Here is a 25,782-nt window from a genome sequence, read left to right as displayed (position 1 = left end):
ACCCCCAGTGCCCGTCACCCATTCACTCCCACCCCCCACCCTCCTCCCCTTCTACCACCCCTAGTTCGTTTCCCAGAGTTAGCAGTCTTTACATTCTGTCTCCCTTTCTGATATTTCCCACACATTTCTTCCCCCTTCCCTTATATTCCCTTTCACTATTATTTATATTCCCCAAATGAATGAGAACATATAATGTTTGTCCTTCTCCGACTGGCTTACTTCACTCAGCATAATACCGTCCAGTTCCATCCACGTTGAAGCAAATGGTGGGTATTTGTCGTTTCTAATGGCTGAGTAATATTCCATTGTATACATAGACCACATCTTCTTTATCCATTCATCTTTCGTTGGACACCGAGGCTCCTTCCACAGTTTGGCTATCGTGGCCATTGCTGCTATAAACATCGCCACCCCACTGACTTTGAGCGTGGTCATTTGCCTCACCTTAACCAGAAGAAAATCCATGGAATTCCAGTTCCAACCAGAAGCAGAAGAGGCCTCCTACATTCCCGCCAGTCCCTTGTTCTTGGCTTATGCCACAAGAGAACAGCGTGCGGCAGGTAGGCATTGCTCCTTTAGCCTGAATCTCATGTCTGAGAAGACATGTGGAGACTCACAGTCCACAGTGAGGAGAAACCTTGAAGCCAATCCACAGCCTGGGGTAGAGTCATAGCAAGAGACAAATGTCATTGTTGTAACGTTGAAGTTTGATGTCGTTGGTTACTGCGGCCAAAGCTGATCGACACACTCATGGCATTTTAGAAACAGAAAAAAAGAAACAAGGTTTGAAAAGGAAGCTGAATGGGAGCAACCTTTTTGGCTCTTAGCCCCTCAATGGTCATAGATCCAAACTCCCCTTTAGAAACTTTCCAAGCAAAACAAAGCCAGCTGGGCCTCAGATCCCGCGTACAGTATAAATAGGGTGGCGCACGGTTAAGGAATGTGGAAGGTGATCACAAAATACTTGAAGTGGGTTCGATGAATCAAACGTTTCACAAAGACCACCTGGGAAGATTATTAGCACTATGAAAGTCAGGAACCCTCCTTTTGAAGTCAGCGATATCTCTGAGTCAATTTGTCAGGCACCAGTACTGTATGATTTAGGACACAAATGCACACACACACACACACACACACACACACACACGGCTAGACTGATCAAAAACATCTTCCTTAACTGCTTTGTCATGGTCCCAAAATGTCAACAGTGATAAACTGCAGCCTACCCGAGAAGTAGAAGTCAAAACAGGATTGATCTGGAAGCTGTACCATTTGAGACACGGCTGATCACTGAAGAAATTGAAGATGTTTCGTCTGGGGAAGATAAAACTCCCAAGAGTTACATCGGTTGCCTTCAACAACATGAAGCCCTTTCCTCCTAATCTGTATGGATAACGGAGAGCAAAACCGGGGGTGACAGGGGAAAGCCACCAGGACGCAGCTATCGATTCCACGTACTGGGATGTTCTGTTGGGTGGAGCAGACTCTGGGATGGGGACACACCCGTCCCAGGCCACCCAGCAAACAGGTAAAGCCGCTGACAGGCAAGTGTCATCCAGTCCGAGCGCAGACACAGAGCCACATCCGGAAGGCCTGGAAGGACTAGAAGAGCAACAGAAGCAAGGACGTCGGCAGAAATCCTAATGTCAAGGACTCCGGCTGAATGAGCTGCAGTAAGTGGCAGGTGTCAAGGTCCAAAGGGGAGCATGTTTTCAGGGATGGAGCGATGACTGTAGGTGAACCCCCTTGTCCTAGCCACCTCCTCGTGCGTGTGCCTCTTGCCGAGAAAAGTCAAGGGCATGAAAGAATGAGAAGAGGTGTTAACACCCAAGGGCCCAAGCAAATCTGCTAAGAAGCCCGTTTAGATCATGAGACACAGGAAAGGAGAAGGCCGCTCTCCACCAGCACCAGAAAGGGGAACACACATCCTTGGAAGGAAGGGACCAGGGCATAGAGTCTGCAGCCAGAAGACACCCAAGGGAGCTCCAGCAGAGAAAAGCTCTGGGTGAGGCCTGGGCAGCAGGCCAAGGGTGCTCTGAAAACTGCCTGGGGAGCGGGACGTGGTAGAAAGGGGCTCTCAGCAGTAGGGGGTTGAGGAGCAAGGAGATGCTGGCTAGCACTCCCGGGGTCCTCACCCCGTGCCGGGCGCTGTGCTAGAAGCTTCACTCATGCTAAGGCCTGTGCTCCTCACCGCAACCCAGTGAGCTAGTACCATTATTTTTTTATGGATTGCAAAACTGAAGCACAGAAAAGATCCAGCCAAGGTCACTTAGCTAGTAAGGGCAGAGCCAGAATTTGGACCCAGAGAACTAGAGTCCTGAATTATGTTCTGGAACCAGAAGCTCAGCCCCAGAGGAAGAGAAGTAGCAGGTCGGTGGGGAGGAGGGTTAGCACCAGACTCCAGGATATGGGAGTAGGTGGGGGGAGCTCAGGCCTGTCCAGAGCCTACCGTCACCAGGTGGGGCTCATCAAACCAGGCACCTTCGGGGCCAACTGCGGCCTGGTGTTGCCAGGGGACATCGATGAGAAGAACCTCGCAGCAATCCTAACCGACCGACTCCGCAAAGGGGCTGCTTCTAACAGCCCATGTTCCCCGCCGCTCCAGATGTTCCGCCAAAGGCTGGGCAGCTACGACCAGGGGATGTCACAGGACGGATTTTTTTGTAATCCCCTGGTGTATTTGCAAAATCACGCTGGAGTGATGTGGGGCTGTTTACTGTTTTGTTAGGCTTCATTTCCTTCCTCTCCTCACCTCCAAAGGCAGGCTCCAACCTAATTCGATAATCCTACCTATTCAGTGAACTCCTAAGCCGTGATTATTTTCATCCTGACACAAACCTGCTTTTACCATCATTACACTTGGAGTCTGCTGAACCCTCAAGCACGCCGGCAACCACCACAATGATGACTCTCTCCTCCCAGGGGCCCTGTAAGCCGTTCTTAGTTATAGCTGTGAAGTATTTTGAGAAACTTGAATTAAAGTGGTAGAGAAAGCACAACACACATTTGTTGCTCATCTTGGAAAGACAACAGCAAAGAGCTTCCAAAACTATCTTCGATTAACATAATCTGAGGGTAATGAATATGGATATTGTCAATAGTCACTTGGAAACATGTTTTCTCGTACATTTTGTTCTCTCCAGTACATTTCCAACCAAGAAAGAAAATGCCCCAAGTCCCTGTTTGCATCAATAAAGCAAACACTCAGAGGAATTACAGAGGGAACAGAGCTAGGAACGCTCACCACCCTCAACCTTCGTTCCAGTTGGTTCTCTATGTCTACATCACGTTTCTGATTATCTATCAGATAAAAGCCGTCACCTCCCTAACAAAGCTTGCTTCATTTCTCCGCGTCCTTGTGACAGTTTCTGATGAAGGCTGATCAGACAAGTATCCCAGAGGGTGTCTCCATCACTCGGGGGCCAATGCCAATGCCAATGCCAATGCCAATGCCATGGCCGCACAGACCCTCGCTCACCCCTTCCGCCCCCTGTTTTGTATCCTGCACGACCAGTGTTAGTTTGCTAGGGCTGCTTTAACAAAGCACCACAAACTACGTGTCTTAAAAACAAAAACGTATCATCTCCCAGTTCCGAAGGCTGGAAGTCTTCGATGAGGGTGCAGCAGGGTTGGCCCCTTCCGTGAGGAAGATGCACACTCCATGGCTCCCTCCCAGCTTCTAGTGGTTTCCCAGCAATCCTCGGTCTTCCTTCGCTTTTAGATGCATCTCCCTGGCCTCTGCTTTCATCTTCACACCTCATTCTCTCTGTGCCCAAATGTCCTCTTTTTACAAGGACATCAGTCATAGGAGATTAGTGCCCACCCTATTCCAGATGACTTCATTGAACTAATCACATCTGTAACCACTATCTCCAAATAAGGGGGCATTCTGACTGCTAGGGTTTGGGAAGGCTTCAGCATAGGAATCCAAGGGGGATGGGATTCAACATCTAACACATCCCTCCTCCATCCCTGGAATGATCCGGTTTTATCTGTCATCCTGTGTAATGTGTTATATTCTTTCTTCACTGAACATCACTGTTTATGTGGTCTCATTTTTCTGCAATAGGCAGACTATGCCGTATAATAAGAAAAATAATGAAACACAAGCTTTCCAGGAAAAAAGCAAAAACAAACCTTACTCCTTGCATTGTGATTGAGGTGCTCATGACCTCCCACTCTAGACTTACAGCTCCATGAGAGCAGAAACCATGTCTTTGCATCGCCCCCCACCCCACCCCAAGCCTAACACCGTGCCTGGCACATAACAGATGCTTGGTATATACTGGCTAACTTGAAATTAAATAGATATATACATTAATTTCTCACAAGAGCTCAAACGAAGCAATTGTTCTTGCAGCATCCCTGGTATATATGTGACACATTTTCTCACAAATCTGGAAATCTTTTTAAAAAAAGGAAAAGGAAAAGGGAAAAGACTGCTGACATGCTAGGCTTTGAAATGACTGCTGTATACAATGGCACTATGCACCTGTGGTGATATTGAAGGTGTTGTCAAGAATTAAAACACAGTATGAAGCAACACTGTCAAATCTAGGAGGAAATTAAGCCAGTAGGTCCATCACCCAACCCCTGTGAACCAAACGACCTCATTTCACCTGATTCTTCTAATTAGGTTGTGTTTGCAAAGCCTCTAGAAGCAGACAAGTGTGACATTAAGTGCTAAGTAGTATTAATTAATAATATTGGTAGATTACAGGGGCTGGTACTGCTTATAAATGTAAATGTCCTAGGCTTGTCAGCACAGTAGTTGGAATCAATGTTCAACTGTACTTTAGGAGCTCTTTGTAGAATTGTGTAACGCTTCCACCTTCCAAAGAAGGTAGCTTCATCTCATCTTTGCACTCTCTAACTTGTCAGGACTTTGGAAATCATCTAACATAATAGTTCTCAGCTCTATCAGGCCCAGCACCTCTTTTCTGTAATAAAGGTTTGGTTATACCCCTCTTTAATATCCTGAAGCAAAATGCATGAATAAGCTACGTGTATTATAACATATCTCAGTGTGTAAACACAGGCCAGCACACAGGGAGCTGTCAGATGCTTTTACTATATAAAGGATCACCGTCCGCGTGCCAGTTCCGAACGGCAGGCTGTCACAGGTGTGGTGATGGGAGGTGCTGTGCCATGGGTGGCGTTGTAAGGGGGGCCTTGACTTTCTGAAGCAATGAAGAATTCCTTTTCAGTTCCAGACCAAAGAATTTACAGTCATCCTTTCATTTACTCTATAGTTGCATTCCTGGAAAAGTCAAAGCACTTGTGTATTAAAACCATTCCTGAAAAACCCCATGTGTTTATACATGAAACAATTAGGTTTTACGTTTGGATCATCATAACCAGAATTTTCATCTACAAAAATGTCTGTGAGAATATTGAAAATTGGATGACACCAATCGGGTTAGCACCTCTGGGGCTCACCCACCACATGCCAGGAACATTTCCTCTTCCTCAATCTCGGAGAGCAAACAATGCTCAAAACGGTTTTTCATTTTATTTGAGAGCAAAGTTCCAAAACAACTCGATGGGGTGGGATTGTCCCTCTTGAAAGTCACAAGTCTAATTTTACATCTTTGTATTTGGAAAAACGAGGATGTTGTGTCCCCAGAGAATATGCCCCCAAATTACAAACCAAGTCTTGGCAGACCCAGAACAGATGAGCATTTTCGGTGTGCCAGGCATTGTCTTAAGCTCTCTATAGATACTAATCTAATCTTCACATCAACACTAGGCAGGAGGCTTATTATCCCCATTATACAGTTGACACTGAAGCAGAGAAATGGAGTAACTTACCCAAGGTCCCACAGCAGTAAGTAGCAGAGCTCTGACTCAGACCTTCTTCTTCAGAACGACTCGGGGACACAGTGCAAATGACAGATTGTTGTTTCAGACTGGAGGCCACACAAAAGGGGAAAGGCAACCCTCCTGCATTATGAGTACACAAGAGAAACCCACTCAACCAGTTCAGTATATTGACCTCCAACCACACCTCCAAGTGAGAGCCTGTTCCTGCTTGGTCTTATCATCTCCCTTCTTGTGTTTTTCCGCAGGCATTCATGCCCAGAAGAAGGCTGCTTTGGGTCCCTCCGGACCTTTCCTAAAAAGGAGATCTTTGCTCACTAGATGAGTTCCAGAAGCATCCACTAAGGCTCCCATAGCCCTCTTCCATCAGTCGACCTTCACCGTAACCACTATCACGCAGGATGAGTGGCTTCCTTGCCTCCCTGGACCCCCGGCGGGTTCAGTGGGGGGCCGCCTGGTATGCCATGCACTCCAGGATCCTGCGCACCAAACCAGTGGAGTCTATGCTTGAGGGAACTGGGGCTACCACAGCCCATGGCACCAAGCTAGCCCAGGTGCTCACCACCATGGACCTCATCTCACTTGGCGTTGGCAGCTGTGTGGGCACTGGGATGTACGTGGTGTCTGGTCTGGTGGCCAAGGAAATGGCAGGACCTGGTGTCATTGTGTCCTTCATCATTGCAGCCGTGGCATCCATATTATCAGGTGAGTGTCTCAGTACAGTGGAAGGCCTGTGGAAAGTGTGCTTGCCAGTCTGTCACTGCTCATCCTGCACTTCTAGAATGTTCATCAGTGAGATGTATGAAGTGTCAGCAAAGGGATCGTTGGGCTCCTTTTTTGCCTTGACTGCCAGGGAGTTCAAGACTCAACTGTAGTAGCTTCCTTTTTCTTTTTTTTTTTTTTTTTTAATTTTATTTATTTATTCATGAGAGATACACAGAAAGAGGCAGAGACACAGGCAGAGGGAGAAGCAGGCTCCTTGTGGGGAGCCCAATGTGGGACTCGATCCCAGGACCCCGGGCTCATCCCCTGAGCCAAAGGAAGATGCTCAACTACTGAGCCACCCAGGCGCCCCTTTGCTTGTTTTTTGATACAAATAATTAATCTGGTGCCCGGCTTCCTCCCAACTTCTCATTCCCTGTCATGTCCTAATAGCTCCATTTTTATCCTAACTCTCTCTTTCAATGGAAGATAGGTCAATCCCTTTGTGGGGAAGTGGATATAGCGAGGATTATAAATAATACATAAGGGGTAGGCAGAGGAGCAAAATGACAAGTCACTAAATCTGATATGATTGGGATTTGATGAGCCAAAAACTGGCATTGTGACCCCCAAGCAGGAGGAAACCAAGCTAGGAAATATAGAGCCATCATGAGAATCACAAAGCACCATCTGCCACAAGCGCTTCAACAGATTGTATCCTACAGAAGTAGTTCAACCAGTGCCATCGCTCCCCTTGAGAAAGAATCATAAAACTCATTTTGTCAATAAGGTACCAGGACTTATATATTGATAATTTGTGAAATGGCTCTCCTATTTTCCTTTTCCTTCTCCCTCCTTCTCTCTTGAGCTGTGATCCACAGTATCTTCTTTCCAGGAATAGGTCAATAGATAATAACTTGGAAAAGAAGGAAAAAAGAACATATCCTGCTTCTTGAGCATTATATTGCATGAAGTTTTGCTGGGTTTTTGGTGGCAAATCATGTGGGTCAAGTCATGTCCTGGCAGGAAACCTCATGGCCTCTTTCACTGCTTCGGAAGCAAGAATGCTCGCGTGCTTCTGGATTCCCGCGTACTAATGCATGCCATCATCACAAGAAAAGTTCTACATAGATACTGTATGTCCAGACTAGCCTTCGTCCGTGGGGAATGCACAGGCCAGGAACACACAACCAGAAAGTGCACCGGTTTATATTTGACATCTTTTTAACTTAATGAGGGAAATAATTCTAGACTGATTCTATTTCTCTCTCATCATGGCTTACTTCTGTTGGTTATATAACGATCCCTCTTCCTGAAGTCATCTCTAAGATGTATCGATAGCCTAATAATTGAGGTTCCTTCAGAAAAGAGGACTCTTTTCTTATAAATGAAAATAAATTATTCACATGGGTGAATTCTGTGGATACTTCAAATGCCTTTAACCCAATTGCAATCATTTCTAAGCTTATTGCCAAAGAAACTATTTGGAGGAAGTTGCCAGATTCCTATTCACTATAAATTTATAGATCTAGAGGACAAAAATAGCAATAGTAGGACAAGAGACAGACATAACCAGGGGTCCCACCAAAAGCACAGAGCAGAGGGCTAAGAGTCCTATCCAGTTAATGCAGACTGACCACTCTCCTCTAGGTCCATTCTGTTATGGTCCCATCCTCCAAACTACAATGAATCCTGCAAACAAATCACCCACACCGCATCCTTCACAGTACTACATTACATTTAGAAACTAGATCCAGGCTCGGTTGCATTCTGGAAGGCTGTCGCCCAGTCAAGGTGCCCATGGCATTATATAACCGAGATTTTTCTGCTTCTCATATGGAGGACCCAAGACTGATCCAGTCAGTGCTCTGTTGGGACCAGCTTCCACCTGCTGCAAGAGTCCTAATTGTACACACCTCTCCCTAACTCTGCATTCAGCAGGGTCATGTTGTTGTTAACTTGAAATTGGCCATAGTGGGCGCATTTATACCATAAAAATCAGTGAATGCTCCAAATAGAGTTTGGTTGGTTGGTTGGTCAGTCGGTTGGTTGGTTATTTTCAGAAAGTCAGTTGTTAAGCATTTACCAACACACCACTGGCCCAGCTCTACTGAAGGCCCTGGAACTGCCCCGTCACTGGTGTCTTCACCACTGCACCAAGCACCAAAAGAAAACCCCTGCCTCTCCCGCAATCAGGGACTTTGGAACCTGGCTCTGCCCCTGACTGGCTGTGAGACCTTGAGCAAGTTCCATAACTTTTCTGAGCCTCAGTTTCTCCACTTTGAAAATGGTCATAACAATAGCTCCTTCAGAGTCACTGTGAAGATTAGAGATGCCTGGAAGTGCCTGCTGCAATGTCTAGCACATAGCACTAAATAAGCAGTTATTATTATTGTGTGCCAAACTCTGTATTCAGAGGTTGCCATACAGCATCACATTTAAGACTCGTAACATCTTGGTGCCATGTGTAGGTGGCTTAGTTGGTTGAGCATAAGACTCCTTGTTTCAGCTCAGGTCATGATCTCAGGGTCGTGAGATCATGCCCCGCATCACATGGCACTGGGCTCCTTGTTCAGTAGGGAGTCTGCTTGAGATTCTCCCCCCATTCCCTCTCCCTCTTCCCACAGATCCTCTCTCTCTCTCTCAAGTAAATAAATCTTTAAAAAAATTAATGATATCTCTTCAAGATAGGTTTTATTCTCTCCAGTTTTACATGTGAGAAAATTGAAATTTAAATACCAGAACTTAGATTCAAATTTGTTATACCAACAACATCTTTCAATGTTGACTATAAATTTAAATTACTTGGGGAAACTTTTTTTTTCTAAAGAATGGTTTGAGAGAGAGAAGTCAATTTTATTGAGTTATAATTACATACAGTAAAATGTAGCCCTTTAAATATACAACTCTATGAACTTGACTAACACCTATAATTATGTAACCTCCACCAGACTCAAGGTACAGAAGAGTTCTATCATCCCCAAATAATTCCTTCATGTTACTTCTTTGCAAATCTCCTCTCCTCCACCCTCAACCCCTGGCAACCACTAATCTGTTTTCTGTCCCTATACTTTTGCCTTTTCCAAAATGTCATATATGTGGAATCATTCAGTACATAACCTTTTGAGTTTGGTTTCTTTCACTTGGTATGAAGCATTTAATATTCATTCATATTGTATATATCAGTGGGTCATTCCATTTTTTTAGTAGTACCCCATTATATGGATATACTACAGTTTATTTATCCATTTACTAGTTGAATGTTGAATTGAGTTGCTTCCAGTCTGGGATCATTACAAATAAAGCCATTACAAATATTTATGTACAGGTTTCTGTGTGAACACAAGTTGTCAGCTCTCTTGAGTAAATACCTAGGAGTAGAATTATCAGATTGTGTGGTAAGTGGAGGTTTAACTTTATAATAAACTGCTAGACTCTTTTCCAAAGTGACTGTATTATTTTTCATTCCCACCAGCCATACCTGAGAATTCCAGTTGCTCTGTTCCTTGCCGGCTCTCAGAATTGTCAGCTGCTGCTTTTTGTTGCTGCTTTGTTTGTTTGCCATTTTAAAAGGCATATAGAGATATTTCGATGTGGTTTTCATTTGCATTTCCCTAATTGTTAATATTTAAAGCATCTTTTTATGTGTTTATTTGCCATCCATCTTCTTTGATGAAGTGTTCAAATCTTTTGCTCTTTCTTTAATTGGATTCTTCATTTTCTTATTATTAACTTTTAAGATTTTCTTACACATTCTTAATATAATTCCTTTATTAGATATGTGATTTTGTAAATATTTTTTCCCAGTTTGTGGCTTGTCTTTTAGTTTTCTTAGAATTCCTATTTATTTCCTTTTAAAAATGCTGAGGCCCAGGCTCTACCTCGAGAGATTCTAATTCAGTCAGACTGAAGTAAAGCTCAGGGAATTTTTTTTTTTTAAAGCCTCAGAGAAGTCGAATGTGCAGCCAAGGTTAAGAACTACTCTTTCACAAGGACCAAAACTTAACTCCTGCTTCAGCTATAACCTACAAAAAGAGAAAACATAGGTTAGGATATAAATTATTTGGCCAGCAGATTCTTAAGAGATTTTCTCGGCTGTGGCATCATCCTCTGTGCCATGCAAACCAGCTCATAACATGAAGCAAATCTGACTAAGAGAGAGTGACTTCCTCTACAATATGACCAGAGCCAAAGTTACAGTGACCCCAAGCTCCTCCTACCAGTCATGCCCCAGCCCAGTAATGCCCACAGCCTTATCACAGGTAGAGGGAAACTTATCAGAGGAAGTAGCTTATGCTGTAACCTTTACCCTCTGTCCATAAGGTCTTATCTACCCTTTAATAGTTCAGCAAGCCACAATCAGAACCCAGGCCCATACCAAACCTAGAAAACTCTTTGAATACACCAGATTAATAAATGAGATAGGGGGAAATAGTTTTTCTTCCTGGTTCCCACCTACAACCATATTGAGAGACTGAAGGACGGAAGCAGGATGGCTTCCAGAGGTTCTCTAACTCAGTTGACTCAGAGTGAAACCCAAAGCAAAGCCACCATGCCAGTGACATCTGGCCACCAACTCAAAGCCCTAAAAGCATCCTATGAACTTGAGTGAGGACTCCTGCTTTGACTTTTTCTCCTAAGTTTATTTCCAGTTCTCTTTTAATATTATCACATTTGAACCCCAAACAGAATGTAGGCCTGAATGACTCCTGAGCTCATGCATGTCCTACAATGACCCTTTAGGCCCATATCTCAAATAGGGATTAAGTGACAGTGTGTTTACACGGCATCGGTCCCCAGGCTGATGCACAATACCAGTAAGTTTTATCATCTACTCATAAGAAACTATTAGACAAAAATCTAATAAGATGTGATTCAGTAAAGATGTATTGCGTACCCACCATCTACCAGTCCTAGGGCAGCACCGAAAACAAGTAAGAAATTGTTTCTACTCTAAAGGACCCATTGCTTATTGGTAGAGGCGAACACCCAATGGGATGGGTAAGTATGCCAATAATAGTAGTAATAATAGTAGTAATAGCAGCAGCAGCTACCATTTATTAGTACTTCCTGCATACCAAAAGAGTTCTAAGTGCTTAACATGTTATGTTACTTAAGCCTCACATCGACTCTATGTGATAAATGGTGTCATTATCCTTACATTACAGATGAGAAAACAGCGGCTTGTAAAAAGTCTGGGAACTCGCTTTAGGCACCCGATTAAGAAGTGACAGAGCAGGGAATAGAGTGAAAGCAGTCTGACTCCAAAGCCCACATTGTAATCACTGCTCATCTGCTACCATATTAGCAGATGAGGGTCAGATTCAATCGCACACAACAGAAAACCAAAAATGAGAGACAATTTCACCTCTTCCTTGTGTAGAAAGAATCTGGAGGGAGGCTGCTATTGTGGCTCTGCAGTCGTGGGGACTCAGGCCCATCTTTGTGCTCTACCACGGAGGGTGCTTGGCTTCCATCCTTAGGGTGACTTCAGGATCCAAGGTGGCTGCTGGAGCTGCAGTCAGTGCATCCAAGTTCCAGAAGGCAGGAAGGAGAACAGAAAGTTGAGGCAGGTCATTTCCCATATTTCTGTCCCCTTTTTAAGAAACTTTTTCATAAATCCTTCTCTATAACTTACATTGGTTGAAACAATTGGTCCCAGGAAGTGAGGCTATGAAGGGTAGTCTTCTGACTGGCTGTATTGTCAACCCCAGTATTCCAGGAGCTCTGTTGACAGGAAAGAAGAGGAAAGCTGGCTGTCACTGCCACACCTATAGTGGATGCACAACCCCCAGGCCCTCTAGCTTGCTGAGGTCAAGTTGTTCTGAAATGTTTAAGTAAAATTGGTTCTTATTCTCAGTAAATGTACGATTGGAAAATCTAGAGTCCCCCTCAATAACTCAGTAGGGAGTCGTGAGGCTTACCTCACGACTGATTATGCCAACCCTGAATCTGCTCCCACGGAGTCTCTATCTCTCTACAATCTAATCCCAACCATTCTCCAAAGAATATTGTCCCCTAACTAAAATGGTCCATCAGAATCATTTATGAAACAAAGTGGGTTCTTAGAGGAGGGGCTTGGGGGCCAAGCGGGAAGGTCTGCCCAAGGGGGACAGGCCAAGAGATCATTCGGTCAGTAAAGAAGTTCAGCAACACGAGCAGATCCGTATTGTAGTAACACGGTGGGGAGAGAGTAGGGGTGGCGACACTGGTTATGCACGTATTGTACAGAACAGGCAAGGGGTTAAGAGTGGAGATGGGAAGGAAGCTTGGGATGTGGACAATGTGAGCGTGGGTGGGCGAGGAAGAGTGTGGCAGAGGGGCCCATGTTCTCTCCACTAAGGAAAGGCGCAGCAAATGAAAGTGTATTTGAAATAATGTCATGAGAATAACGGATTTACAACACAGTTCTGGTGACAGAAAGTGAAAGTAGACGCAGAAAACCCAAGGAAAAGGGACCCACCGCCACTGAACACCACCGAGGACAATAAGCAAATCCGTGTGTGCAGAACACCAAGGCGGGGCTCCCACTTAGCACCTCCTTCCCATTCTCACCAACACAGAGGAGGGAAGGGTGACTTCATTTCTTCCCTCAGCTGAGGAGCCAGACAGTCAGTGGTTAAAGTAACTTCCAGAGAGGCTGACAGATACTTAGTGGCAGGACCAGAAGCCCACCCCCAGAATCCAGGGCTCCAGAGCTCCTGCTCCTCCATCAGCAAGTGCTGCTGAGACCCTTGAAGCCACGCATCCGAAAGGCAATGAGGCCCATAGGACTGAGTAGCATTTTTCTTGGCATTCTTAGTTTATGGTTTAGCCCTAGGGCTTATAATTTGAATTTCCTGCCATCCTCATTTGCTTTTTGGCATCCTCTGATCCATCATCAGGCGAGACCAGGGCCACCGAGTCCCTGGGAGGTGGCAAGGCGAGTAGCCCCCTGTCAAGCAGATGCCTTTCCCACAGGCGAGGCTCCCCAACCTCCTCCCAGGGCTGGACCTCCACAAAGCCTAGGCAGGATCTCTGAATTGCGGTGCTCATCTCAGTTTGGATTTTCATGACCGAGGAAGATTTCTAGAGACTCCAAGTCTATTTAGATAGTCTGCTGAGTTCCCTTGTTTTGTCTTTCAGAACAGATCATTTTCCCCTCCTCCAACTGAAGCCAGACTAGAGAGGTGAACACAGGAGGGCTGGCCCTTCTGCATTGCTGATGGTTCTCAGTGACCTAGGATCACTCATTCATTCTACAAGCTCACATCCCTTTGTTTGCCCAGAACACTGGAAACACTGAAAGGAAATGCAAAGATAAACAGATGCATGCCAGTCTTCAAGCTTCTGGAAAACTAGTTCTCCAAGATAGTGTCCAAACTCACAGCTCTGTGTCGACATCTTCATAAGGATAGCAGCTACCCTCAATGTTGTAAAGTCTCTGAGACATAGACTTGGTTAAAGTTAGTCATTATTATTATTGCTGTTGTCATTTTTATTATTATTAATCCAATACTGTGCCCCAAGCACTGTGCATTTAATGCTCTCAACTTCCCTCCTGGGTGACCACTCGTGTCCACATTTTATCAGTCACAACAGCTAAACCACTGGGGACTTCCGACGTATCATCTGGCACTAGCTACACACAGCTACGTAATCCAACAAATCCTACAAAATAAGTGCCATTGTATATGAATTTTGCAGATGACAAATATGAGGCTCAGAGAGGTGAGGTCACTTATCCAGGCCCTTAAGGCAGTCAGTGGCAAAGGTTGAACCTACATTTGAATCTGCCTGGCTCCAGGGGCTATTAACCCCCAGCTGCTTTATGCACACACATGCCCCTAAGAACTCACCAAGAGAACCAAGTGAATCAAGAAAACCTTCACTCTTATTAGGGTTTCAAAAGGACCTGTGGCTCACCCTACTCTACTGATTAGTTGAGCACTTTTCTGGATCATAACTTTTGTAACCCAGGTCATGAAAATACTTTCTAAGCTCAGCGCCTTCTTGTCACCTGTCAGCAGTGAGAAGGGTGTTGCGAAGTTCATGGAACTCTTGTATATAGAGCTGGATTGACAGCCCTGTAGGAAGGATGTCACTTACCAGTTCAGAGAAGGTGAGCCCATTTTTATAAAAATTTACAAGTCTCTCAAATTACTGATTCTGACATAAGCCTCCTCTAGCAAACTAAGACAACCTGGGCTTCTTTCACAGCCTCTGCAGCATCTAGTAGAGTGGACAGTGCATACCAAGAGCAGCTAGCGAGGCGTGGGGGGGACTGGCCACAGAAATGCTGCAGAACACAGGAAAGAACTCTGAGACAAAGAGCTAGATGTCCATGCAAAAAAAAAAAAAAAAAAACAAGACAGGCACACGTGAAATAATCTTGAGCACTGCAAGAGACCACAGGGCCTGAGACAGAAGTCGGGACACCCAAACCCTTGTCCCAGCTCTGTTCCTCCGCAGCTCAGGACACTTAGGCAAATCGCTCACCTCTTGACTTCAGTTTCCTTCTCTGCAAAACGAATAGTTCAGATTCGATTGCCTGTATGAGGGTTAAAAAAAATAAACAAAAAGAACCCAGGGAGGGGAAAGATTTGTACAGAAAGGTCCAATGTCTCAACCTTCCACACACACACTTTCCAACCCCAGGTAGCATCCGGGCACCAGATGCAGCCAGCCCCCCGGAACTGATGCACCTCACTTCAAGCCCTGCTCTGCCGTTTACAACTCATGTGACTTGGGAAACGTACTTAACATAGACCTTCCCAAGCTGGTTGCTTGGGTGTGTTGATCCCTCAGCCCTCGGCAGGGCTGGACGGTGGCAGAGGTCCCAGGATACCACCACCACCTGTGAGCAGCGTCACCCCTGTGTATATTGACCTCCTTCTCCTGGCCACACAAGTGCTACTGTTCTCTAGGTGTGCCCTGTCCGGTGGGAAGGATTGGGAGGTCCTAATAGCCTGTCTTGACCTTGGATTCATCATCTGTCAATGGAAACAATAACTGTTTTGCCTCATAACCACCTCATGAAGATGGTGTGTGTAAAGTACTCAGGACGGCCGTGCACCTGGTAAATGCCCGGTACCGTTTGCTCATGTTATCATCACCACTGCCAATACTATTGGCCAGGTCTCCGACCTGAAGAGGCTAGAATTTGTCCTTAATGCCAACAAGCACCCATGTGGCAGATTCTGAAACCCCTCGGTGCGTCCCTAGCCAAAGACCCAGCAGGCCTGCCTCCCGTTCACCCTTTCACCAGATGAACCTTGCACAAAGAGCATTCTTTTGGATCTGAAGGTATTTTTCCCAGAAGGAAGTCTCATCTCTACCAGGATAGCCCCTTCAAAAAGACTGTGCTTCAAAACGTCCAAGAAGTTATGCCTCGGAAAACAAATAAAAACATGTAACTACAAGTGGTGGTAAGTGTTGTAGGAAATTAAACAGGATGCCATGACAAAGTCCTCTTTCCGAACCAGTGACGTGTAAGCAGCCTCAACTCTGGGCACTGAAAAGGTTGCTCAAAGTGAGTAAGGCGTGACCACCATGAGATAAAAGCCCATGAAGAGGAGTTACGCCAAGCACCGGCCCTCACCCTCAGAGGCCTGGTAGGAAGCCGACTTTGTGCACGACAACTCAGGGGCCTTACACACCCCAGGCATCTGCTCTGAACACTCAGTGCCCCTCCTCACATTGCTAGGCCTCCTAAATCCTAGGTCTCTGGCCCTGCTCGGCCCTCCATTAGCCCCTTTTGGGGGAAAGTGGAGATGGCATCTCTCTTCTAGGAGGGGTGTCTCATGTCTCTGGGAAGGTCCTAGAGAGAACAGATCCAGGCCCCTGAGAGATTTGCTGTGTCTCATACTCCCGAGAATGTGCTGGAATGCAGCCCATCTCGGTGGAATCCGGACCCACTTGTCATCAGATGGGCTGAGGAGCCACACAAGGGCCGGCGCATGCTCTCTTAGCACTCACCCTCAACCCCAGCCACTAAATCCTCAGGGCAGGGCGTGATGACTTGGCCCCCTCCCAAAAGCTTCTTGGATCTGTCATCCTTGTTGGCACGACTTCCATCTGCTTTAGAAATCGGGGCACTACCTACTCCTGGAGAGTGGCGAGCTGAAAAACATCTGGGTGCACGAGAATTTTCCTGGCTGTCACTTTCCTCCCGTGCTGTCCCTTCCACACCAAGACTTTCTAGCCCCAGTTATCAGAGTCACCTAAGTGAGGGTCTGGAGGCCTCATGAAGAAAGGTTGAACAAGAAAATGGGAAATTTCTCTCTACCCTCAGAATGTCTAACTGGACCTGCAGGAGGGAACATATGTTTCCAGATTAAAGATTTAAAACCCAAGAAGGAACTTTTCCAGGTTCTGATTTAGAAGGAAATTGGGCACGCATAGGGCTTGGTATAGACTCCAGATGATTTCTGATATCCTGTGGGGGCTGAGTCTCTAAAACCATCAGCCAACAATTCTTGCTTCCAACCTCTTTGATCCCACCCCCCAAGGCAAAGGTTCCTGCATAAACCCTCAGGAGGCTACTGCTGAGAAAGCCTGTGCAATTCTCTTTCCTCTGTAACAACTGCCATCGCTCCCACTGGAAGAGTGCCCGCCACACGCCAGAACCGTGCATGTGCTCCCTTAAGGACCCACAGCAACCCCCCACGAGGGATCTCCATCGCCACTTCCCAGATGGGGAAACCAATGCTCAGTGAATCGGATGCCTTACTCGAGCCCACAGTTAGTAATAATTATAGTTGTCATTTATTAAACACTTAAGTGCCTTGTGCCAGGCACTGGCAACGTGATCTGTGTGCAATCTCATGTGGTTGTCACGACCCCTCTCTAGACCTCTCTCCAGAGTCTGGGTGGCTCCTATGACACTCCCTGCTTTTCCTAAAGCAGAGACTGGGCTGCTGACCGTGGCCTCAGCATCCGAGTACAGCTGACCTGAGCAGCAGATGAGAAACTGTGTACAACGGGCCTAGCACAGGGCAGATGCCAAAAAACAGGTGCTTTTCTCTTTTGTGACATCTCTTTCCCTCCAAGACTGCCTTTGACGTTAACCTGATGCCACCTACATAAAAATGTGAGGAGCAGAGAAAAGGGCAGCCCCAGCCACCGGACACCACAGCAATGAGGAAGAACCAATCTGGGTCAGAGGGGCTCCGGAAACAGCTAACCCTGTGGGTCATTTAGTTGAAAGCAACCGCATGAGCATTAATGTTATCACCATCTTCATCATCATTTGATAAAGCAATAAAATACACTAATGATGATATGAACAATAGCAAGACCGAACAACATAATACTCTAATTCATCATGCTGTGCAAAGCACACCTCCGATACCTCTAAAATATTTTCACAGAAGGAGATCTAGAGAAGAAAGTAAACAGATCGTCTGGTCACATTTAATCAGCAAATTATTAAACTTCCTTGCCCTGTCTCAGGGGTCACTCCTCCAACTATGAGAGCAGCTTCTGTGCTTCCCGTGTATGTGTTGATACACTGGTGCTCTCGTCTGGGGACCTTGGGAGCCCTCTGTTCCTTACCCAACTGTAATGGGATCCCCTGTCAGGTTCAGTAACGAATAGCATCACACACACCCTGATTGAAGACACTGCCCATCCCCTAACCACAGGCTCTTACTGTCCGCCTGAGGCCTGTTTTGGCAGAAAAATTATAAGTCTCTTCTTAGACGCAAAGAAACAGGCGTTGCCAGACAAATTGCTTTTCTTCCAGACACATTTGTTAAAATTGCCTGGGCTTCACTGACAGGTGATAGAGTGACCAAGGTTACTCAGGTAGATGAGACAGGAGCAGGGAAGGGAGAGGGAGAGAGCCCGATGGATTCCTCCTGGGAGAAGAAATGCACAATTTTCTCAGCTAATCAAGAGGGAAGAAGACATGGGGGCAAGATCGTGGGCTCTCACATGCCAGGGGGCTGAATAGATGTTTCTGAGAATCTAGCAACCTGCTTCTCAAGGGGGACAGCAGTGATGGGGATACTTCATTACTCACCATCTGGAATTCGGTGTCACACACAAAACCAATGTTTCCAAGAGAATTCACACTCTATTTCTCCCTGAGGTCCTGTGATTTCTTTCTTTTCTTTTCTTTTTTTTTTTTTTTTTTTTGAGATTTTGTTTATTTATTCATGAGACACGCAGAGAGAGAGGCAGAGACAGGAGAGGGAGAAGCAGGCTCCCTGCAGGGAGCCTCATGCAGGATTCAATCCCAGGACCCCAGGACCATGACCTGAGCCAAAGGCAGATGCTCAACCACTGAGCCCACCCAGGCACCCCAGTCCTGTGATTTCTAATAGCCCACTCCCAATCCACATTTAATCCATGCTATCAACCACAGCAGTACAGACAACATGTCTTAGCCCCACTGTGACTTTATAAACAGAACAAAGATGTTAAAAAAAAAAAAAACTAACAAAATGAGAAGGAAATGAGTAACAACCATCTCAACAAAATGCTGTTTGGTGAAGACTTTCTTCAAGGCATGTTTGGGCCTGAACCGGTGAGGTGTACTAGTTGGGGCCAATGGCTGATTCCATCCCATGTCTGGGAGATGGCAGGTAATTGGCACTCAGAGGTAACTTATTTCATGACTAAGTGTCACTGAGAGAACCATATTTTCAAAATAACTGCCCAGGCCTGCTATCTGTAGCCTACGGCTGGTCACCCAAGAGAGCTCGAGTGACCCTCTGAGCAACACGCCCGATGTTACTGATCCCAGAGGCCTGAATGAAGCTGCAGCATTGGCAAATTGTTTTCTTGGAGACCCCTCTCCACTCCTCGTATCTCCTGATGCCCTCTTGCCCTAGGGACAGTCCTTCTGGCTGCCCAACTCAGAACTCAACTTTGCAGCTCTTAAAGGCAACTCGTGCTAATATCTCCTGTCTTATTTTATTATAACTGTTGGTTTTCTTGTCTGTCTTCTCCACTAGACTATAAGACCCACAACAAAGGAACTATGCTCTTCCTATTCACCTTTAAATCTCTGAAAGCTAACGGAGATGCATAGAGAAGGAACCTCATAAGTGTTTTTGGATGAACGAATGCAGTTCTAGGAACTTTCCTAGAACTGCATATCAGAGGGCTTTGATTCTAGCCATTAATCTCTGCCATTAATCAAAGGTGCAGCTTCAAGTCTGGGGCTCAGTTGCATCAATGATCAAGAGAACAACCCCAATGAGCAGTTGACACCCATCCCCACATCATGCTCAGTGCAGCCCCATGAGTCCACAGAGGAGGGCTGGAGCTTTGGGGAGATATGGGGTGAGGGGAATCCTGAGCAGACCAGCCTCAGGCCTCACACCCCCTCCTCAAACAGAGCCATCTTGCTTTTACTTATTTACGTGTGAGACTCTCAAATAACACTATGTGTGCAAAGACAACCAAGACAAAGCTTTAAAACTAGAAGTAGATGAACTGGATGGTTTTTTTCAGCTAGATTCCCCCAGTCTATTAAAAAAGGTCCCACTCCCTCAATCACTCGATCCCAGTTCACCTCTGCAGACTCATCCTCCTCAATCCTCAAAGCAGCCCACATATGTCATTCCAGCTACCCCCTTCTATCTGTCTGAAATCACCCTTTCCCATTTTGTTTTGCCTGGAAAAGCCCAGCTCACCCTTCAGGATGCAACTCAGAAACCTTCCCCTTCATCCCTACTTCCCCAGAAACTAAATGTGTGCTTTCTAAGCACCACTCACTCCTAGGCTCTCAGAGCACCTCATAAATACTCTATACTATTAAATACTGGCTGTGTGGGATCATCTGTTTATTAGACTCTTTCCTGATTGGAATATAGATGTTTCAAGGTCAAGAGTTCAGTGTTTCTGCTATTCACTTCAGTGCCTGACATAGTAGGCACTTAACAATGTGTGTCACTTAGGAGTGTCTGAGTGGCTCTATTGGTTAAGATCTGACTCTTGATTTGGGCTCAGGTGATGATCTCAGGGTTGTGAGATCGAGCCCTGCATCAGGCTCTGCACTCAGTGTGAAGTCTGCTTGAGATTCTCTCTCCCTCTCCCTCTGCCCCTCACCACGCTTGTGTGCTCTCTCTCTCTCTCAAGAAAGGAAATGAAAAGGGAGGGGAAGGGAAGGGAAGGGAAGGGAAGGGAAGGGAAGGGAAGGGAAGGGAAGGGAAGGGAAGGGAAGGGAAGGGAAGGGAAGGGAAGGGAAGGGAAGGGAAGGGAAGGGAAGGGAAGGGAAAAAAGGAAAAGGAAAGTAAAAAAGCCTCTCCCTCTGACTGTCACTCCCTCTGCTTGTGCTCTCTCTCTCTCTCTCTCTAAATGAAGAAAATGTTTAACAAATAATAATAATAAAATGTTTTTTTAAAAAACAATGTGTGTCACTTAAAATAAATTAGGAAGTCAGAAGTTATTGTAGGAAATTGGTAAATTAGTTGATAGATAGGTTAAGGAATTAGTCAATAAGTTAAACTACATGTTAATGGGGAAAAAAACTCTCTTTAACTAGAGAAATTGACATTCAAGTGTGCATGACTTCTTGATTTAATCTTCCTTCGTAAAAGTACACTTTTAAAAAGTACTTATGTATCTAATGGCTTTCTTTAGTGGAATGTCAAAGGAAATGTGTTTCTTGAGTGGAGAAATCCTTCTCTATCTTTGACCTGGTCCAGGTGGATCTTTCTCTTTTACACCCTTTTAGGATGGAGGAGGTGATTCTAAGAGAGTACAAGAGAGCCAGAGCAGACTCTGAGTGGTAGGAGGCACATACAGTGATTTATCTTGACTATAGGGACGCTTATTAGGCACAGTTTGGAAAGGCGAACATCATATGTGGGCTCCCAGGGAGTATTTAATGTCAGGCTGGCTGTATAGCTATATGTGACAGAACCATAGACTCTCTGAGTTGGAAAGAAATTCACGCTGAAAAGGACCAAATTTCTCTGAACTCCAAATCATACAGCATTCAGGGTACGCAAGAGGAGATCGATAGGGAATATCTCAAATATGGAATCCCCTTGGTATCTTATCCCCAACTCTCTTTTCAACATGTAAGTCCTAAGTTTGACTGCTCTTTAGGCTGGCAGTTTTTCAATTTAACAAAAAATAGTTCTGGGTATAGAAATAAAACAAAACACTAGGGATATGACAAAATGGAAAGAATGGGGTGTTTTACAATATACTCGAAGAGTGAGTAATTTAAAAAGGATATCTGAGTTGCAGACTATGAGAAATCACTCTGTTCCCTCTTGTTCTGCTCAGATGAGTCCTTCGTACTTCTCAAGGATCTGGATGTGCCATCTCTGAACAACTCCATTGGGAAATTTCCACCCGATGGTCTGCACCAGGCAGTCACTCGTGATGGCCATCTCTACCCTGACGTTGTACTTCACATTGATTTTCTCCAGCTATGCAGTTATCATAATGCATAGGGAATGCATAGGGGGAATCAATATGTCTCCCCCTCTCAATCACTTGATGGTTAGCCAAGGAATGCAGAATCATTTTTGATAATAGCACAAGGCAAATATGACTGGGAAGATAAGCCCAAGGCAAGAATTTCTTCAATGCATTACTAAATTGAGTAGAGAATCTTTATAAATTTTTCTCTCATTTAGAACACTGATTCTCCACCCTAGCACACCAAATCAACTTTAACTAATAAATTTGAAATTCTTCCTTTGCTACCCTAAAATGCAAACAAGAGATAATGCTACCTTCCTACATACTTAATTTTTTATAGTCATTAAAATTACATTTTACTAAGTTTTTATTTAAATTCCAGTTAGCTTACATACAGTGTGATATTAGTTTCAGGTGTACGATATAGTAATTCAACACCCACACAACACCCTACGCTCATCACAAGTGCCCTCCTTGGGCAGCCCGGGTGGCTCAGCAGTTTAGTGCTGCCTTCAGCCCAGGGCGTGATTCTGGAGACCCAGGATCGAGTCCCGCATCGGGCTCCCTGCATGGAGCCTGCTTCTGTCTCTGCCTGTGTCTCTGCCTCTCTCTCTCTCTCTCATGATTAAATAAATAAATCTTAAAACACACATACACACACACAAAAACAAGTGCCCTCCTTAATCCCCATCACCTATTTGACCTGTTACGAGTGCTGATTTGTGTCCCAAAAAATTCATATGTTGAACTCTTATACCCAGTACTTCAGAATCTGATTGCATTTGGAAGTAGGGCCTTTAAAGAGAAAACTAAGGCAAAAAAAAAAAAAAAAAAAAGAACCCCACCCACCTCCTCTCCAGTAACCCTCAGTTTGTTCTCCATAGGTAAGAGTCTGTTTCTTGGTTTGCCTGTCTTTTTTTTCTTTTCTTTCCTCATTTGTTTTGTTTCTTGAATTCCACGTATGAGTGAAATCATATGGTATTTGTCTTTCTCTGACTGACTTAGTCTGTTTAGCATCATACTCGCTAGCTCCATCCGTGTCATTGCAAATAGTAAGATTTCATTCTCTTTTATGACTGAATAATATTCTTCTTTACCCATTCATCAGTCGATGGACACTTGGACTGTTTCCGTTAAGTGGCTATTGTAGGTAAATCTGCTATAAATATCATGATGCATGTATCCCTTTGAATTAATATTTTTGTATTCTTTGGGTAAATAGCTTGTAGTGCAATTGCTGGATCATGGGGTCGTTCTATTTTTACCTTTTTAAGGAACTCTCAACTATCTTCCAGAGCTACAAACTTAATTTTTTAAAAAATCAATATGCCCTGAGTATGGAAGGTAAATAAAAGAAAAGTCACTTCTAGGAAAGTAATATTTCAGTGTGTAGAAGCCGGGGCATATACAACAGGAGACATAATGAAGTTGTCAGATATATGCTGTCATTTACGGAACCACTATAAATGCAAACTCACACAGGTGTGCTATTTGATGCTCAGAGACCATGAGTCATGTTGCTCTTGATGATGTGGCTTTCCAAAATAATGGCCAATTCTTGGTAAATTCCAGACAAAACAAATTACAACCGTCCCTCAATTTACCCAGCTGTTGCAGCCCTGGGAAACTCAACGCATATAAAATCATGAAAAAATGCTTTGCGTTAATATGTAAAATGGAGACAGATTCAGGCTCAGAAGTTATAAATAGGTTTTTATAATTTATAAACCCGTTTTTATAAACAGGTCCATTGGGACCCTCAGAAGTTACGTAAGACACAGGACAATGCCTCATTCTGTGGAACAGCCCTACACTGCAGAATGTCTAACAGCACAGGCTCCTACCCATTTAATACTTCAAGTGTCCACAACCATCATGAGAATGATGGACACCCCCACGGATTTCCAAAATTCCCCCTAGGCAGCAGTCCACTTTTGCTGAGATCTACTGGTTTACAGTATTTTCTCTAGGGCTGCCTCCACAGACTCAAATGAAAGTTGATTCTAATTGTAAAACCAAAGAATGATAGCACTAGAAGGGACCCTACAGTTCATCTATCTGGCCCCCTCACTTTCTTTGGTTTCCCTTTCTTTGATTTTTATTTCATATTGAGATTTAAAAGATATCTTTGAATATGTCTCTCTTCTACACCAGATATTTGAAAAAAGTTGAGTGATTGACAAAACATTTTCTGGTTTTTTTTTCAGAACATTTGGGATTGAAATCACTTACTCCTCACCACTGAGTTTCAGTGCCAGGCTGGATACGCTTTAGTGCCCATTAAAAGCCTGGATTCTTGCATACAAACAAATCAGAAAGATGCAGAAATAAAATCCTTTACAAAGTGTCCAAAAGAATGGTCTCTAGGAGCAGAAATTGTCTTACTTGGTTAGTGTCTAATTGATTTTCCCACTATTCTTCCCAAACTCCAGCTATCAGAATCCAAGCAGGACCTTGGGGACTAAATGACTGACTTCATATGCTCCTGCACCGTGCACAGCTCAGGGCCTCTGCTTCTGCCTCAGGAAGCAATGCACTGGTTCCTTAAACCCTAAGGAAGACTTGGCTATTTGCCAGTTACCCTTGGCTAGGGGGTTCTGATAACGAATTGGGTATTTTTATGATGGCAGGCCAAATGTTAAGAAGAGAACCATTGATTGCCCAAACTTCACCATATTGGCTCTCCGAATTAAATTAACAATCAAATCAATGCCAGTTTCAAAAGCATTGGTTGAGAAATTTTGATTTATAAGCCTTGTGTATGATCAGGGGGTAAGGAGGGTAAAGAGAAAAAGCTCATAGTATTAAAGAATTATTGAGAAAAACTGCAGATCACACACCGAAGCGCAGAATTAGATTATCTCTAATCCTGTCCTCACACTGCACTGAAAGAGCAATCTAATGTGTGTCTGCAAACTCAAATCTCTTCAGGAGATGAGAGCACAAAGTCCTCCACGCACCCAAGAAAACCATGTCAGGGCCTCATACTCAGTGCTTATACGCTCTATACTTTCCTCACGGGAAAGTTCTCCAGTTCTCCCCTCAGAGACCACTTCCTCTTAATTTTAGACTCACTCTAACAATTGAAACATCAGGTGTTGGAAACAGCAATTTAGAAAAGAATGTGGTCTTCATGCTCAAGGTAATCCCTGTGACAGCCACAGAATGAAACAACTGACAGTCTGACCTCCAGGAAGGGGGTGGAAAACAAAGGGGTGAGAGGCCAACAGAGGAACTCAAAATAAATGGCGGCTTAGGTTATTCAGGGCAGAGATGGATGGCTTCACCAGCCCGAGCATGTCTCCAGATACAGAACAATAGAGTAATTGATGTAAAAGAAAAGTAAATTATGCTCAATATATTTAGCGGCAAAATCCATAAAATTCAATGAAACCGAATACTAGAGTGTTCGAAGAGGAAGACCCTTAAGAGAGTATCCCTGTCTGATTCCTTTATTTTACAAAGAAGAAAATGAGTATAAAGGAAGGAACAAGGTCAAGGCAGGGTTGAGACAAGAGCACAACCTCTGGCTCAGTGCTCTCCCACACAGATGCCCTGAGAGCTGACAGCACTAAGGGTAGGAAAAGCGATATTGCATCACCTTTAATCATGCATTTGTGTCATGGCTTCTGACACCTCTGGCTTTGCTTCCTTGCACTGATTTTACTCCCTGATTTGTGATGAGAGAACCTCAGGGTTGGCCCTTAAAATTGAGATTGAAGGTATAGTTTACTCTGACATCCCTCCTACATCCCATTCCTGGCATGTTTCCTCCAAACTGTCCTATGTTTGTCATCCAACATGGCACCCCACCCACTGGCCTCACACCCAGAGTTCCCAGCACGTCTTAGGAAACTCTCCCAACTTGCAGAAGTTTGGCATATTCCCAGT

The 25,782-nt window shown here is 44.7% G+C and overlaps 1 protein-coding gene and 1 long non-coding RNA gene across 3 annotated transcripts in view; one reads left to right on the top strand and one right to left on the bottom strand.

The window, feature by feature from the left end:
* Nucleotides 1-25,782, top strand: part of SLC7A14 (solute carrier family 7 member 14) — a 111,609-nt gene that overhangs the window by 47,325 nt on the left and 38,502 nt on the right. Inside the window, exon 2 of the mRNA XM_077880316.1 lies at nt 6,069-6,525. Within this exon, the coding sequence (XP_077736442.1) occupies nt 6,222-6,525 (304 nt within the window). The 5' untranslated portion in view covers nt 6,069-6,221. The remainder of the gene's footprint in view (nt 1-6,068; nt 6,526-25,782) is intronic.
* LOC144302701 (uncharacterized) overlaps nt 275-25,782 on the bottom strand; it is a 54,367-nt gene continuing 28,859 nt past the window's right edge. Inside the window, exons 3-8 of one of the 2 annotated variants that reach the window (XR_013369708.1) lie at nt 15,001-15,052; nt 12,161-12,249; nt 11,891-12,037; nt 10,004-10,547; nt 5,812-5,943; nt 275-1,314 (exon numbers count right to left, since the gene is read on the bottom strand). This is a non-coding gene — a long non-coding RNA (uncharacterized LOC144302701). The remainder of the gene's footprint in view (nt 1,315-5,811; nt 5,944-10,003; nt 10,548-11,890; nt 12,038-12,160; nt 12,250-15,000; nt 15,053-25,782) is intronic. The other variant, XR_013369709.1, reaches the window with a different exon arrangement.

The sequence above is a fragment of the Canis aureus genome, chromosome 31 (assembly GCF_053574225.1).
Source record: "Canis aureus isolate CA01 chromosome 31, VMU_Caureus_v.1.0, whole genome shotgun sequence".
NCBI classification, from domain to species: domain Eukaryota; kingdom Metazoa; phylum Chordata; class Mammalia; order Carnivora; family Canidae; genus Canis; species Canis aureus.
The sequence above is the reverse complement of the archived record's forward strand: the minus strand, read 5'-3'. Positions and strand labels throughout refer to the sequence as shown.